An 18,388-nucleotide genomic window follows, 5' to 3' on the forward strand; every position below is an offset into this window, starting at 1 on the left:
AAGCGCGTCTAATGGGGCGATTAGACGCTGAAGTTAGACGGAGCCATGGAGACGGGGACGGCAGCGCAGGGAAGGTAAGTGAATAACTTCTGTATGGCTCATATTTAATGCACGATGTATATTACAAAGTGCATTAATATGGCCATACAGAAGTGCTTAACCCCACTTGCTTTCGCGAGACAACCCCTTTAAGTGACTGATTAGTGGGGGTCTGACTGCTGACTCTCTCAGAGGAGAAAAAACATTTTTAGGTTCGAACAAAAACATGTTTAGTAGCTCATTGCTAGTAAATGGGCAAATTGTCGGGGAAACAAATGTTTGTGCCCAATCATCAGCCTGTGTAAAAGGGCCTTTAACGAAAGATATAACATAATGAGGGAAATACTAAGGCATCTACCTGCACCTAGTTCTATCAGATTGCTCTGTTCTGCTATATTATCTATCTACAAGGCCAGCATTAGCCTAGGGCTGATTCGACTGAGATAACAGACACTTGCTTCAGCACTCATGCACATTTAATATCTGCACAAAACTTCATGACTATTGTTTATACTAACCACATAAAAAACACAAGGTTGTTAGTTCACAATTTGATCAAATTATGTGGGCCCATCCGCTGCGTCGAGGCGTACCTTAATGGATTGATTCCTAGCTCTATAGACTATATTGCAAGGAAAATAAAGGATGATTCATATTCACTCCTATGCACAGTCATATATAATCAGCCCTAAGCCACAAAATACATTTATAATGCAAGATAATGGTGTCAGGACACTTACTCCCCCCGGTGAACTGCAGCTGTCGGATCCTGTCGCTGACTCGCATGATCCCAGAGTTGTGACCTGAACAGAAATGATAAAAGAACAGCTTTTTTCTTCTCAACAAGGTAACATTTAGGGAAGACATTCATGGAAAAACGTATAAATGACTGAATGGCCCGAAGAATCAGAACTATGAAACTAAATCTTAAGAATGGGTATCTTAGAGAGTTGGAGGACATTCAATACTCAGAGAATGAAGCACAGCTCCCTCTTTAACACCACTTTAAAACATTAAGAAATCTCATTACCCAAATTTGACGTAAACTAACATTAATAATCGTGAAAAATTCTGTTAATTAATTTTGCTATTCCAGTTCTGGTGATAATTACCGGCGAGTCTGGACAATGCTCCTCCTCCCGGGAGAATGAACTGTTAAATGCTCGGAAAGTTTCACTGTTTTGTTTGTGCTTTTCAATTGTTGCTTGAATAACCTAAAATGGTAAATAAAAAGTCAATATAGCAGTTTAGTATAAAATAGTGTCATAAAGCCAGTCGATAGATATGTCATGTCCAGCAGTCATGTCTACAGAACACATGGGTTGCATTTTTCAAAGCCCCATCCATTTATGTATTGGACTGTAATTTGCTTCAAATTTGTGATACAGAATCTTCAACGCAAGTCCGAAGGAAATCCACCACATGCAAACACAATGCAAAGGATCTGGCAAGCTAGCATTGTAGTATTTGTCATAAATAAGAGTACTTAATTTAAACCGTTTAATGTGCAAGTGCAGGGCACATTGGACGGAGGCAGAGTTCTTTTCTGAATGCAGAAACTGGCCACGCAGTAAGGCAGAGTTCTTAATGTTGCAAGGCCATAGGGCCCAACTTAGCTGCTGTGGCATCTTCCCTGGAATAGCTTCACAATGGCCAAATGTCTCAGAGTCTGGCAACTTGGATTGATGTGGGAAATTACATTGCCCTTCTTTAGCGTTCTCTCTTTACTTGCACAACTGGACTCATGGGGTTCTCTCTGCAGCTCCACCTGCTGGTATCTGTATGAGGACTAGCACCCAATGCCTAACCCACAGACTAGTACTGCACCTTACTGTGCCACCCTTTCACTGCATTGTTTCAGCAAGTGGTTACTCAGTGAATCACAATATTATACCCCAACTATGAAAATAGGAACAGGACCCCCATTATAAACTACTCCCAGAGATGTGTGGAAGATGCAATGCTCATATGTCCTCATGCTACATCAATGTAATATAGTAACGACTACTATATGAACACTATGAAAAAAAACTTTTTACCTGGATCCATTCTTTTTTCTCCTCTTCCGTCCTATAAAGAGAATGAGAGAACGAATAACTTAATATTCTCATATAATACAATACATTATACAAAATGCAACTTGATACAACAATAAAGTATGTGGGGAGGAAAAGTAGTCTATAGTAATCAATCTCCCCTCAGATCAGAGGCTATTTTGAAAATCAGCAACAATCCGACTGATATCAAGGCGACAAGAACAAAAAAATATTTTCATTTTATTTTATTAGTGGCGTACGCAGTCAACTAAATGTGAAGGCCAAATCTATTTTTATGTTCAGACTATATGTAAATATTCTGCTTGCGGTTTTCGGTGTAGTAAAATGTGCGATAATGTTATAACACTATACTCCGTTATCTCCAGCAGTCCCCTAGAAATGGAGTGGTACTGTTCATTCAGGGACACTCGGGATCCTCGTTCTCATGATCAGTGGAGGTGCTTGTGATCAGACCCCCATGACCAGATACTTATCTCCTGTACTGTGGGTTGGGCGAATAAGTTCTTTCTGTTAGACAAACCCATTTTATTGCATGCATCAAGAAAAAAAAAAATTCTGTGGCCTCTCATGGCTATAGATATTGCAAAATTGTTGGCCAAGACTGAAAGGAGTTACCCACTTGGACCACCATTCTTTTTTATAGGAGGATAATAAACAAGGGCAGCGCTCCTGGGAATAAGAAGATCGATAAATCCAAAGTGCACAAATTAAGTGGAGGTGACTTACCCGGCGTGATCGGGCCACCCTAGAAGGGGCAGTCCATCACACCTGAAGTCCCTGTTTGCTTATAAATTATCCAATAGTTTTTGAATATACAGTCGCTGGTCATACGAGCATCCAGAGGAGGAAAGCGTCAACTGGACCCAGATAGAGATTTCGGAAGCATAAAGTACAGGATAAAAATAAGTAAACAATACCCAGCGCTCCAGGGAATATGACCATATGTTTACAGAGAGTACAAATAAGGAAAAATTCAATTAAGGCCCATTTACACGCATCGATTAATCGCTCACAATTCGTTAAAACGATGGCATGTGAGCAATAATCATTACGACTAAATGCTCCCATTGTTTACTCTTCAGCTGAACGATGATTTTAAGGTGAGCTTAAAATCCATTCTTCAGCCGGAGAGTAGATAACACAGACCGTACGCTGTGTTCTGCACGGAATTACATTGTATTCATGCCGACAGCGCGTGATAGCCTGTGCGAGAACAAAGGAGCTGATTGCAGAGCTCAGACCACCTGCTGAGTTCTGCCAGCAGCTCCTGGAGGCTCATTTGCATGCAAATGAAGCTGCTAAAGTACTAATGGGCATAAGTGCTTATTAGTACTTTATGCAAAATGATGCTAAAACTGTCAATCTTTCCATTTTCTGAAAGATTGTCTTTGCATGTAAATTAACCTTTACTTTACAGGGGGGTCTCAGTTGATATACTACAATGGTGTTATCAAAGGCTTAAAATAATCGATCCACCGGTGATAAGGTTTCCAGGGTTTATTTATAAAATAATATATGAGCTAACAGTCTTAATTTGTTATGAAAATAATAAACATAGACTAAATAACTGAAAAAAGTGTTGAACGCGTTTCGGAGGACGACTTTAAGCGCATAACAGAGTGTCCAGGCATGTGATGCATTTATGAAATTTAGATACACGCTTCGTCGTTTACTGATTAGGCATGAATTAAGACTGTTAGCTCATATATTATTTCTTGAATAAACCCTGGAAACCTCATATCCGGTGGTTTCATTATTCCAAGCCTTCGATAACACCAATGTGGTACATTGTCAACTAGGATTAGGGGGTGTTCTCAACTGAGACCCCCCTATAGAGTAAGTGAATTTTCCTTACTTCTACTGTCTGTAAACATATGGTCAAACTCATCGGAACGCTGGGTATTGTTCACTTATTTTTATCCTGTACTCTTATTCATAGGTTTTCAAGAAAAGATGATTGTGGTGGTCCTATTGCTTTAACCCCTAGCAGTTAGCTCTTATACCCAGGGAAGCAGCTAGCCAGTCCTCATTTCCCATGTAGAGACGTGAAAGAGAAATTATACAGCACCTATTAAAATCAATGAATCATATGTGTATCTATTATGCACAGAAGAGATGGGTCCTCCCAATGGAGAGCTCTCATTTGTAGCAGTTTCTTGCTTTGCCTAATAGAATGGAGTCCACAACAGACCCCCAATAGAATACCTATAGTATGTGCTCTAATAGAACATATGAACAAGGGTTATATGAACTGTACAAACCCTTTAAGACATACAAAGAGGCATGTGAATTCTATCTTGCCCAATTTTCAACAGAAAAAAAAAATTCTGCCAGCTCCCATTGATATAGGATTATATAACGCATATATAATGAATCGCATTAGGTAATATGACTCTAGACACAATAGATAATCTGATAATACCTGGCTTGTAGTTCCAGTGATCGCTTCTTCCCTGTTATCAGGAATGTGTGAGAAGAGTTTGGTTTCACAATTTCCTGAACCTGATAGACAAAAAAAGTTTAGGATTAAGATCTGTAGGTTTATCTTATCCGAACAGCAAGATTTGGCTCCATTCGTTTTTTAAGCAATTGTAGGTCCAAATATTGTATATTTTTTAATGTTACTTTATACTGATGTGAAACTCTTAAAGCCCATTTAGACAACGTTTATCACTCAAAATTCGCTCAAAAGCCATCTTTTGTGTAGTAATCGCTGTGTTTAAATGTGCAGCCATCGTGCACTATTTGTTCATTGGTGATTTCTAGCAAGCTAGCTAGAAATCACTGATGACACTTATCAGCACCGTCCACTGATTTTCCATTAAGCAAAATATTGAAATATGCTCATTATCAAATTAGACGCTGAAGTACACCATAGGGTGACCTTTCCTATCTCCTGCAGCTCACTTCTCAGCTTTGTTATGTAGACTGGGACAGATAACAGCTCTACTGTACTGCCAGATGAAGGGCCTTATACACAGCATGATGATCAGACCCAAATGCATGTTTGGTGGATCATTGGGCCGTGTAAAAGGTCCAATGTTCCCATGAGAAAAAAAGTAAACATTCTTTCATCGGTCGATCAGCTTTTTTAATGCAAGCAGAAGAATACTAACTGTTTGATTGCACAACTCCTCATAGCAACAGGGAGATGTACAGCCAACAATAGCAGTATGGATAAAAATGATCATAGTAACAGTCGTTTGTCCCCATACTGAAAATAATTTGCCCATGTGGACAAAAGGAACAAACACTGACCAACATGCTTAATGTCAGTCATATAATGTGCCCATGTTCTGACTAACAATGAGCATGTCTAACGGCACTCATTCCTCTTGTTTACGCAGATTGTCGGAAGTATTGAGATGAACCACTGTTACTACAACCGTTCATCTCCATACTGCCATCACTGGTCGGGTGCACATCTTTCTGCTTACACGAGCCAACCAGTAAAAGTTTTTATGATCACATGAATGAGCCGATTGGCCAACGAATGAGTACTTGCAAATTTTTTGGCCCTTTTACACAACCCAATAATCATGCAAATGAACATTCATTCACTATGCAGTTTGCATTCTGCTGTGTGAAGGCCCTTTAAACGAGTGCTGATAGACTTGTTACATCATCAATTGGCACTCGTTAAGGGGCCTGAAATTGGGCTGTACAAAAGGAACCATTCAAAATTATGGGATCTGTTAAATGTGAACAAACAGTGTCTGTAGTAAAACCAGAACAAATAATGGCATTTAGAATGTACACTATCAAAGAAAGAAAAATCATCTCACCTGCAATCCAGCAATGTCTATCTTTTCCCGGACACTGAATTTCTGTCCCATCAACCTCAGTTTGGGGACACAGTAGAGCATCATGCTGTTAAACTGCAACCCAAAATAATACTTATTAATCATTTATCATCTGGATGTTTAGATTCCCATGTGGCTTGGCACTTATGTAAATAAAAATGCAGTTATACAGTTGCAACATATGAAATTCCTTTAGTCCAAAATCTGACCAAAGCCTGTGTTACAGCCGAGCCGGACACAAAGCACCATGTTCGAATTGGACATAATGCTATGTCCTTAAAGCTCGAATATATACACAAGGCACAAACGTGGATAGCCCAAAATATCATATAAGTAAACCAAAAAGTGGGGAAATGGGGAATCTGACCCTAACCTACTAATATGAGGAGACATTATCTAAAAGCATAGCACTCATCCTGATGAGGGTGACCCCCACGTGTGGAATCTGGAGTGTAAACAGGGAATGAGGCTACAATAAATATTACACAAGTACATAAAAAGCTTGATGTTACACAATTACATGAACCACAAATGTTCAGGAGATAAGATGTAATCAAACAGACTTATTTGAATTGTTATCAACTTTATCTGGGGTACTGAGATGCAGATCTAGACCATAAGCCGCCGACTTGAACACCTTCTGACAGACTATAACAGGCATCCTCTGTGAGGAGGACCTGGAAAATTTGTGTACAAACTAAAGCAGATTGGTTGGCTGGAAGGTGTGTAACCCAGCTAGCCAATCAACCCACAGAGAAATGTCTGCATCAGCGTCCAACACTAAAATGAGCTGAACATGTACTGGCATGAAGATCACATGGGCCAGGGCTGACACTGTGATGGCACTCTGGTCCTGATACTTCAACATAGCCAGTGAGCCACAACAGAATGGTGATCCAGAGGCAATTATAGCAAAGTTAAATTATCCAGTTTGTATAAGCACAGAAACCGCCATGAAAATTAACTAAAGGGATTGCCCAAACTGAATTAATGCTTCTCTAAATAAAGACCAGTCTCAATCAGCTATTATAGCTACGAAGAACTATTGTCAAGCTGGATCTCTCTCCTGCAGTGGCCACTGCAGGAAAAATGTGGTAGTGCATGCCATTCGATCATTTATTTAATACAAGGTCACCTATAGTCCTCCAGAGCAGAAGCCACTCTTTCACTCTTTGCTCTGACTAAAAAAGGGTTATCCGGAGAGAGGTTCCACCCTATAGGACATCCACATGCCCTAATATCCAATGACTATATACTGGTCTGTGCAGATGAGACTGCAATTTTCTATTGATGCTAAGCTACTACCAAACCCAAATCTCTTGGTCAGCCTCCTGGTGCTGTAGAACCAGACAAATCCACCATAGCAAGACTTGATTGCATAAGTCAGAGTTGACTGCACAGTGGTCACACTAGCAGCTGTGTGATCAGCAGATCTTGAAGCATATGTCCAGTCTCGGATTGAATTTATCTTACAAGCCCCCTACCAAGCTGGCAGAAATGAGGAAATTCCATGCCAGACGCCCTCTCTGTTGGAAATTACACGCTTAAGTCTCTCATTTCTTTCGCAACATTGAAGATGCTGAGAAATAAACAGTTCTCTATTTTCTCTAGAGGAGAATCAAAACTCTGGGCAATTGCAGTGGTATTACAAGACCGTGCGGTGCGCACCTTCTTTTTTTTCTTCACGTTTTGATCCAAAAACAAGATGTTCTCAAATTTTGTTCACCAAAGGCGATAGTTATAAGAGCTGGAAGGAAAATGGCTGTCAAGATAAGATTTGTTGCTGAAAATATTTTTGGGAAACTCTTTGTGAAGTTAGTAGAGAAGGGGTTTTCTAAATGCTGAAGGGACTGTGTAGTACAGCTGAGATAAGGAAAGCAAAGGCAAATTAAAATAACTGTAACTGAGGGGGTTGTGTTAGCAGCACAACATGCTGAAAACCCTGTCAAAGGAAGCAGCAGCCACCCTAAATGGAGTGAGGGAGAACTAGGATGTGACTGGGAGCTTGAAAATAACAGGAGAGTTGGCTCGCTTGACAGGAGACCAGAAGATCTGAAAACTTCTTTTATTGAGGCAACAGGTTTCGGCACCACAACAGTGCCTTCATCTGGATAATTGACAAACAAGGAGTAAACAGAGCTACATGGACTTATATTAACTAATATTAAAAACTGCATTAATGTTTTATAATTCTATGTAGTTCGGTTTATTCCTTGTCTGTACAATAAGCCAAATGAAGGCACTGGTGCAGAGCCAAAAACGCATTGTTTAATAAAAGACGTTTTTGAATCCCTTGGTCTCCTGTCAAGTGTGCCAATTAACCCCCCCCCCCCCTGTTTTTTTCAAGCTCCCAGTGAATAGGTGTAAAAGGGTCCTGATTAGAGATGAGCGAGCACCAAAATGCTCGAGTGCTCGTTACTCGAGTCGAACTTTCAGTGATGCTCGAGAGTTCGTTTCGAGTAACGAACCCCATTGAAGTCAATGGGCGACTCGAACATTTTTGTATATCGCCGATGCTCGCTAAGGTTTTCATTTGTGAAAACCTGGGAAATTCAAGAAAGTGATGGGAACGACACAGAAACGGATAGGGCAGGCGAGGGGCTACAGATTGGTCCCTGCGCTGAGCCAATGAGAGGCAGCAGTCACTCACCCATTCATGAATTCATGAATGGGTGTGTGAGTGAGATCTGCCTCTGATTGGTCAGGCTGTGACCAACTAGAGGCAGCTCATTCAGCAGGCGGGGATTTTAAATCCCCGGCTGCTGAATACTACTCACAGCTGTTCAGAGCAGTTCAGAAGGACTGCTGCCGGCCGCGCTGAACTCCGTCTGCCGGGACCAGGTGAGTATATATATTTTTTTTATTTTTACACATTTCTGGATGAATTGCAGGGAAGGGCTTATATATTTAAGCCCTTCCTGACAATTCATCCCGCGATCGCCGGCAGCCCATTGCTTTCAATGGAGCCGGCTGTATTGCCGGCTCCATTGAATTCAATGGTCAGTGCTTGTTTACTCGAGACGAGTACCGCGTGGTGCTCGTCTCGAGTAACGAGCATCTCGAGCACCCTAATACTCGAACGAGCATCAAGCTCGGACGAGTATGCTCGCTCATCTCTAGTCCTGATCAAATTGGAGTGCCTGGACAGCTGTTAGCCCATGACCAAGAGTAGTGTTGAGCGAACGAGTAGAACCCAATTTCGGATTGAGCTTTGCTAAAAGTTTGGTTCAGTATGAACTCAAACCGTGCTTTTAACAAATTCTACCTGAAATCGGGTTCTACTGGTTTGGTTCACCCAAGACTAGTCCTGAACACTGGGATCTTGGTGAACTTCTAGTTCAATTCAAACTTATTTGAAATGAACCAAACTTTTTGCAAGAGCTTGGCGAACCAGCCAAACTGAACTTTTCAAAAGTTCACTCATAAATAGCCAAGAGGAACAAACAAAGATTGGATAGTGGCATTTTCATATAGAAGAAAGTCTTCTTTACTGATACGTTTCAAACTGAACCCTTGCTGTGAAAAAGAAAGGTTTTTTTTCTTGTTCAAAACGTGTAGCACGAGTTCAATGAAACTCCTCTCAGCCTTTTCATGGACATTATAAATATGCATTGATAAAGAAGACTTTCTTTTTATGGAAGTGTCAATATCCAGACTTTCTTTGCTGTGTATACTCACAAGGTCTCTCTGAAGTCTTTACATGTTGAGATGATTTCCTTTAGAGCAGAGACAGAATGTTATAAATTACTAGTAACTAACCCACCAATGAGAACAGAGCTGTAAGTTGAAGTTCTTGGGTCCCAATAGTAAATGTGCATCAGGCATCCACCTACCATGTGAAATTTATAATACTAGTAGCTTTTTTTGTGGAAAAAGCATTTTATTTCCGTTCGGCAAGTGTTACCTCTGCACCCCTGAATGAGAAAAGAAAAACTAATGACTGTATTTGTAGTGAGCCATCCGAGCCTCAGTAGGGGAAGCCAAAAAGGCGGAAAAGGGAGTTAGAAACTATATTACTTTTTCTATAGAAATAAAGGTGCTGCCCATCCACATTTCGCGGCAGTATATAAACGGGGCGTAATAGTGTACCTTGCAGAAAATTTAAATCTGTAGACTCTTTTAAATAATATGATCATTGAAACAAGGGAGTTCCCTTCTTTATTAATTAGTATAAACATCCAGTATGACCCGTTTCGGGGACATGGCCCCTTCATCAGAAATGGCTGGGACAAAGTTCTTGTCACACTACTCAAAAGAAGAAGTACATGTCATGCTGGGTGTTTTTAATAATTAATATAGTAGAATCGGGTTAACTTCCTTGTTTCAATGATCTTGGCTAAAAGAGTTGTGCTTATAGTCCACAGATTTTAATTTTCTGCAAGTTTCAATAAGGGAAGGACTCGGAATTCCTCTTTTTGTGATAATTTTCCTTTTCATTTTCTATCTTGGAAATGCTACAGACCTTTCTTGCATTAAATGAAAGCCATTAACCAGATAACCAAAAGCGCAAAGCAACTATTACATAAAATTAGTTTCTGAACCCAATTCATTATATTAATTTTACACTGAAAATGATTCTGAGTGCAACAGATGCAAACAACAGAGAGTCAGGCATGTTAAGCCTGTCCTGAGCACATTCATTAGCTAAATGCAGTTTCAATGCTGCCCATTAATTTTAGAAAGAGCATCTAGGTGCCTAGAACATAACCTACTGTACAGCATGTGCTGAAAATACGGTAGCAATCGCATAGTACTTCTCTCAAATGTTCATAAAGTTACACGTGGGACATGACACAGATAATCTGAAACACATTCAGTTTAAGTAGACATATTTATGTTATAACTCCACTCCATAAAGAATATTACTTGTAAGTTAGGAGTTTTTCCTAGTTGCTGAGCAGGCACTATGGACTCTGTTAGGCTGCAAGACATTTAAAGGGAATGGCCCACGCAAAATATTGTGTCTATTTTCATTTCGCCCATAATTATATTAAAAACATTGTATTTACACTTATTTAGAAAAAAAAATGTTTAGAATAGCTATCTTAGAATAGCGCCACCTGTAGTATGAGTACACTTATAAAGGGTTATCTTTTTCCAGACGCACAGCAAACAAGGGTGAGGAGAACTGGCACTAGGGTAATGAGACTCTTCCACAAGGGATGGGGAAAGGGGTGGTTCACAAGGAGTGGGCCTGATCAAAGTAAGTTAAAGAGTCTTTTTGATTTTTGCATTGGTGATTTTCGCCACTTACCATGCTCTCCTGTTAGGTGAAAGGTTCATAAAATATTAAATGAACTCAAGATCCCTTTTATAGCATGGCAACATTGGTTGTATCCTATATACATGTACATAAATGCCAATTTTGTTCTCTCAATCCCTTAAAGAGATTATCCTCTGAATTATTTTCATACCAAAAATCCTGAAAGGCTGTTAATTGCCATTTAAATTAATTTGCAGTGTTTCTGGCATATAAAAAACATCTTTTTTTTTTATTCCATGCACCCATGAAAATGGAGGTCCAAAAAGTCCCCAAAGAATGGAGCGGCAGTCAAGCATGTGCACTGCCACTTCTTTTCAATAGAACTATCAGAGATAGCCATGTTCAATCATTCAGCAATCTTTTTTCATAGGACAAGCCTCTTGAGGGCACAGTGAAGTTTGATCTTGGAAGGGCATTTTCAAGAGACAGCCCTGGCGACCTTTATGGTGGTGTCAACCTTGGTGATTAAACCCCTGAGCCAGTCATCACAAAGATATTTTAGAGAACTATTAACACAGAATGATGTGGAAATGTGTTACAGATTTTGGAATGTGGACCCACTGGGCTAACCAACCAGTCTGGTTTTTATACCAGACCGCGTGACTGGCAGCTGACCCCAGCAGACAGGAGTACCTACAGAAGGGTAACTGGCCCTAAGGTAAGCAGGGAGATGGAAGGGGCCCTGCCTACAAGCAGGGTAATCACACCAATCAGGGCGGCCCTGCGCTGGAACCTAGGGCCTGACTAGCCCTGACAGGAAACAGGGATAAAGTACTGAAACACAGAAACAAAGACACTGCACAGAACTAACTTACTACATAGATGGGAATGAAGCAGAGACAGAAAGAAAATGTACAAACATACAGGGCACAAGGCAAAAGAACAAACGGGACAAGCAGACAAAGATCAAAATAGACTTAAACAGTACAGAGACAGAAGACCTAGCAGTGGCCTGACCAGAGGAAACACCAATACTGAGGCAACCAGGAAGTGCATCAGCTCAGCTTAAATAGGAAAGTGATTGCCTATTAATCCCACAGCTGAGCTGAGAGCCAGAGGACTGATTAACCCTCTTTGTGCTGGATGAAAACAGACATAGGTTCCAAATGAAGAGGAATAGTAGAATGATGATCGCAGTTGCCCGAAACCGCAAGAGGGCGACAGGCATGAGTAGCAGACCTTACAAAATGTGAACAATCACTTTAGATTTTAAGCACTCGCTGATGTTTTATTGTTAAGCAGTTACATATTTTACTATTGTTACCCAATATCATTTATTAGAGGATCTGGTGAATCAGTGTAGACAGTGACCTAAACTGTCTCCTGGAAAGTAATAATGGAGTGGTCTAATTAAAACATCTATATTGTTCTGGAACATTTTATAGACAAGATTAACATGTATAGCCTATGGTTGACGCATTCAGGAGCAAAGTAAAATCAAAGTTTGCAGCTTACAAGGTATAATGTTCCTGTTTAGAACCTCAAGGACACTGTGAAATTTGTCTAAGACTCTTTATGCATTATTCAACATGATCTGTACTCAACCAAGCAAAACCCGCTGACATATCTGTCAAGGCTGCTTTAATAAAGAAGCAAGAGTAAGTTTGCCCAAGGCCCAACACAATGGGATGATCATTAGACTTGCCATTAAAAAAAGTCTGGTTAAAAAAATGTCCAAAAACACCTCTCAACTCATCAGGAGACATTGCAATAAGAGCAGACAACTTTTTCATCATTATTGCTTATATAACTTGGCAGAAATAAACTTTTTCCTGACATTGCATTGGGTAACTGGAATTAACATTGGCAAGTCTGGCTCTCAATTAGTAACCGTACTACATGCAAGATGCCTCTAAACCAAATAGATCTTGAGGAATGTTCAGCGACCGAGCAGGGCGCGCCAAAGTGGGGAAGACCAGGGGGAAAACAAGATGGATGTCACAGGTGGCTCTGCGATCCCGGCAATGGCGGAAAACGTGCCCGACTCGGTCACCGCACAGTGGCAAAAGGGTTTTCAAAGTCTCTAAATACTAAACAGTGGATTTGTCACGTGACGCCAGGATCTGAGTTAAGTTAACGGACTGCTGGAATGTGTATAGAAATAATTGACATGAGTCCTTGTAGCCTTGATGTGCAAACTGGAGATACTCAGTTTGCTTCAGCTTTTTAAGTAAACTTTTGCAATAACAACACATACAGTTCTTCTGCAATTGGCAGTAAATTCTATTTTAAAGTAGATAATTACATTGCTCCACACTTTCATTTATGATGCTAAGACAATTGAAAACTTCAATGCTCTCTTTCTTAAAGGTTACTCAGAGAAATTCCCACAGTCCTAGTTATCGGTAATCAAGATCACATGTGATCAAGACAGCTTGTCGGTAGAAACACGTCTTGTAAGGTTACACTTACATGTCTGAGAGAGAGGTAGCACTCAATCGGTGGGTGCCACCATTGTGGGGCATTCCAGGTGACTGGGTCAGCGTCAGAGTGTCACGTGATTGTAGCATGACACCAAAAGTGTCACGCGATTACGGTGTGACGTCCTCTGGAGCGCAGCATACATTGCAAGACTGGAAAATCGGAAATGCTTTTAAAGTTGAAGTGGCACGTGACTCGTGCTGTTTTATAATAGTATAAAAAAGAGCAGGATCACTACAGGGGTCACGTGCAACTTCAACTTTCAATGCATTTCTCTCTCTCAGACATGTAAGTGTAACTTTCCTATATAAACGTTTGCTAATCCTGTTATTTTTATGCTTGAAAAAGGCCGCCTGCAAACGGACGGGTCGGATCCCCTGCGAGAAATCTCGCAGCGGGACCAGACCCGCGCTCCTGCAGGGACCAGTGCGGGCCTCACCTTCTCCCGCGGCTCCGACTCTGATGTGCTGGCTGCCAGCCAGCCGGCGCATGCACAGAGCAGGACCATGGCGCCGGGAGTGACATTTCTCGCAGAGGCCCGCACAGAAATAGAACATGCCGCGATTTGTTTTACGCGTGTATTTTCACGTGGACAAATCGTGGCGGTCTGCATAGGATTGCGCTTTGCAATGCAATCCTATGCAGGCAAGCAGGGGCAGAAATTCTGCGGGAAATCCCGCCGCAGAATTTCCGTCCGTGTGCAGGGGGCCAAAGGCTCCACTGTCTAGAGCCGAAAAGCGCTGCATGTTAGGGCCTCATCCAGGGGCCTGAATTTTGTAGTTGTCTATTTTCTGCCATTAAAATTTGGATACTTCATCCTCTGCAGAAAATGTGGATTCAGTACACCACCATTGTTGATAGGTGAACCTAGATTTCTAGAGGGGAATGTACATTTAGCTTGGCTGTTTATTTTCCCCGCTTCTGAGTGAGTAACCTCTGCTCCTCTTGACTTACCGAAGCGCACTGTAATCCTTTTGGTTGGTTTCTCAAGTATAGAAAGTAGTTTAACCACAAAATTTAAAAGAAAATTCACAATATGGTACCCGGTAATGTTTTCCAGTGTATTATTGACCTAAATGTACTTGCTCATTTACAGTTTAAAATGTATGCCGAAAAAAAGCATGCATACAGTTGTGGTCAACATTTTTGGCATTCAATGTCCCAGCAAAATTTTCAAGATGTTTGCTACTCCTGGAACAGGCAAGAACCTTCCAAGATGCAATGGAATGAGAGAACCCTATGAAAGTTGGTTCAAATGTGACAAAGAGACCACATACAAAACCCATTGAACTTCAGGCTGAGTTAGAGACATCTGGAGTGATTGTTTCAACCTGTACAATATGCCGCATACTGAGCAAAACAGGGCTCTATGGGTAAGGACTAATGAGGACCCCACTGCTTAAAAAAAGGCATAAATGTAAAAAAAAAAAAAAAGAAAAGGGGGGGGGGGGGGGAACTTTTGCTGAACTGCCAAAAGATATATAGTCAAACCATAAATCCTTCTGGAAAGATTTTCTATGGACAGATGAATCCAAAGTAGAGCTCGTTGGCAACACATACCAGGTTAGGTTTATAAACTATGAAATGAAGCCTGCAGTGAAACATGGTGGAGGATCCAAAATGTTATGGGGCTACTTTGCTGTCGCTGGGACTGGAGGTCTTGATTATGTTACAAGAATAATGAAATTGGAGGATTATGAGAGCATTTTAAAGCAAAATGTACTCCCAAGTGTAAGAAAACTAGTCTCTGGTTGAATAAAATGGATATTACAGCAGGATGATGACTCAAAAAACTCGTTCAAAAGTACACAAGAAGGGCTAAGGAGGAAAATGGACTATTTTAACTGGCAGCAATGAGTCCTGACCTTAGTCCAATGGAAAATCTTTGGAGAGAGCTAAAATCTGCTATTGGGAAAAGCTCACAGATGGCTACAGAAAATGTTTGGAGATGTCATTATTGCCAAGGGTAGTGCCACCAAGAATTAGGAAAGGGGCCTCTAATCACGTAAATGTCATGGTTATTTTTTATTTCTTTACAGAAGTGACTACATGGAAGGTGACGGGTACAGTTTTTTCTTGAATGTATTTGGACATTCTAGTAAAATATTCATTCTTATGATACAACGTTAGTACAGATCCACTTATTTCTGAAGATATTGGCTTCTTTATAGGAAACAATCAAGGGTGCTAATAATATTGACCATAACAATTACATTTATAATCACCATCTTTCAATTTTTTTCTTAAGCATATGTAGGATTTATTTCTTATGCTACAAATTGTATTCTGGATTGTTTCTAAGAGACAGATGCATTCCTTCTAGGGCAGCGGTTCCTAGACTGTGCTCCGCAGAGCCCTTAGGGCTCTGTAAGCGACAGTCAGGGGCTTCGACTAAGGGTCTCCGTGGTGGCATATCACTACTGCAGGATTAATATTACTGAGAAGGTTAATATTATTACTGTGGCTATTGTGGGGTTAATATTACTGAGGGTGTTAATATTACATGGGCTGTTGTGGGATTATTATTACTACCGACACCACTGTGGGGAACACTATTACTACTGGGGCCACTGTGGGGGGTCACTATTAATACTGGGATCACTGTGGGGGGGTGTCACTATTACTACTGGGGCTAACATAGGGGACGCTATTACTACTGAAGCTACTGTTGGTACTGAGGCCAATGTGGGGGATGCTATTACTACTGGGGCCACAATAGGGGACGCTATTACTACTGAAGCTACTGTTGGTACTGAGGCCACTGTGGGGGATGCTATTACTACTGGTGCCGCAATAGGGGTCACTATTACTCCTGGGGCTAATATAGGGGAGGGTATTACAACTGAAGCTACTGTTGGTACTGAGGCCACTGTGGGGAACACTATTACTACTGGGGCTAATATAGGGGATGCTATTACTACTGAAGCTACTGTTGATACTGAAGCCAATGTGGGGAATGCTATTACTACTGGGGCCGCAATAGGGGTCACTATTACTACTGGGGCTAATATAGGGGACACTATTACTACTGAAGCTACTGTTGGTACTGGGGCCACTGTGGGGAACACTATTACTAGTGGGGCCGCAATAGGGGTCACTATTACTACTGGGGCTAATATAGGGGACGCTATTACTACTGAAGCTACTGTTGGTACTGAGGCCACTGTGGAAGATGCTATTACTACTGGGGCCGCAATAGGGGTCACTATTACTCCTGGGGCTAATATAGGGTAAGCTATTACTACTGAAGCTACTATTGGGGTCACCATTGCTACTGAGGCCACTATAAGGGACACGATTACTACTGGGGCGAGTATAGGGGATGCTATTACTACTGGGGCCAAAATAGGGAATCACTATTACTACACAGGGCAGATTTGCTATGGAATTTACAGTAGCTGTAGCATTAAAGTGGATGACATTTTGAAAATCTCATCCACACGCTGTGGAAAAAATCTGCACAAAATCCATATGGATATTAACATGTGGTGCAGGATTTAATTCCGCAGCATGTTAATTTTAAATATTGTGTATATCAATAACCCACCCAGCACTCCAGCGTTCCTGCCTGTATTTTTTTTTTAAACGGCCCTGTCCTTTTTAGAACGACAGAGGTAAAAATAATAAGTTGTGATAAGCCTCGCCCCTAACCCCTCCCTGCACTGCCAGGAGGGGCTAGGGACCATGCACTGCCATAAGGCTCCATGGATGTGACTCCCTATTGCTGAATCTTGCTGAATCTTATATAGGGTGATATTAAAAAATTGTGCAAAAGTAAAGCTGACTTATTCATACATGAATTGACATCAACAGTCAGAATGACATGAGAAGATAAAAGAACACTACACATTTTTAATGCACCTTACAGATATTGAGTGTGGGCACCATTGATGACACAGCAGATGTCAAGTCAGTAGTCCAGTTCTGCCTAGACGTGTCCCAGCATATTCCACTGCAACTGAGATGAGTTGTTTTATGTCATCTAGTGTCATCAACACCCACATCAAACATCTGCAAGGTGCAATGAAAACTTGAAGAGTTCTTCTATCTTCTCATGTCATCCTGGCTGTTGTATGTCAATTCGTGTATGAAGAAATCAGCTTCGCTCTTGCGCCATTCTTTTTGATTCACCCTGTATTTATCTGGATTTACTAGGTATTAAAAACGTAGTAAGTTTTCCCACATCAGTTGCCCAAAAGTATAAGAAACAAGAATTCAGTATCCAGACATATGACCCAGCGGAGGAATGCGGAGGGTTTAAGAATTTTCTTTAAGTAGTCAAACATAATAAGATTACAGGATAACAAAGGCTCAGTAATACAAACGTGGGCTCGCTACAAATGACTATGGATACTGCTGCCATTTCTACTACTACATATTCAATACACATACAGTAGTATAATGAGGTAGACTATAGGAGGCTCTGTTATTTATTATGTTTTAGGCATTGGTAAAGGGTATACCTCGAACCATTTTTACATAAGCAAGCGCTTAAAGTGGTATACAATTTAGTTGGTTTTTTCAACTTTTCCCCCATCCACTGGAAAGGTGAAAACTGATATATAAGTGAGTGACCTACTGCTGGGTCCCCACCCAGGGGTTTTGAGGTTACCTGAATGAATGGAGCAGTGGCCACACATGTGCACAAGCGCTCTATTCATTTCAATAGGACTGCCAGAGATAGCAGAGTTCAAGCCTTGGCTATCTTTGGCACTGCTATATTGTAGCAAATCGAGCAGGATAGATTTTTAATGCTGCTAAAGTATGCAGTGTATAGAAGATTAAGGTGGCTGAATAATACTATA

At 41.0% G+C, this 18,388-nt stretch overlaps 1 protein-coding gene across 1 annotated transcript in view; it reads right to left on the reverse strand.

Annotated features, from left to right (window-relative positions):
- The window catches only part of FGD3 (FYVE, RhoGEF and PH domain containing 3), a 272,469-nt gene that overhangs the window by 48,871 nt on the left and 205,210 nt on the right, over positions 1 to 18,388 (reverse strand). Inside the window, exons 11-15 of the mRNA XM_066596514.1 lie at positions 5,882 to 5,974; positions 4,519 to 4,598; positions 2,079 to 2,109; positions 1,152 to 1,253; positions 780 to 842 (exon numbers count right to left, since the gene is read on the reverse strand). Of these exons, the coding sequence (XP_066452611.1) occupies positions 780 to 842; positions 1,152 to 1,253; positions 2,079 to 2,109; positions 4,519 to 4,598; positions 5,882 to 5,974 (369 nt within the window). The remainder of the gene's footprint in view (positions 1 to 779; positions 843 to 1,151; positions 1,254 to 2,078; positions 2,110 to 4,518; positions 4,599 to 5,881; positions 5,975 to 18,388) is intronic.

Source organism: Eleutherodactylus coqui, chromosome 3 (genome assembly GCF_035609145.1).
Source record: "Eleutherodactylus coqui strain aEleCoq1 chromosome 3, aEleCoq1.hap1, whole genome shotgun sequence".
NCBI classification, from domain to species: domain Eukaryota; kingdom Metazoa; phylum Chordata; class Amphibia; order Anura; family Eleutherodactylidae; genus Eleutherodactylus; species Eleutherodactylus coqui.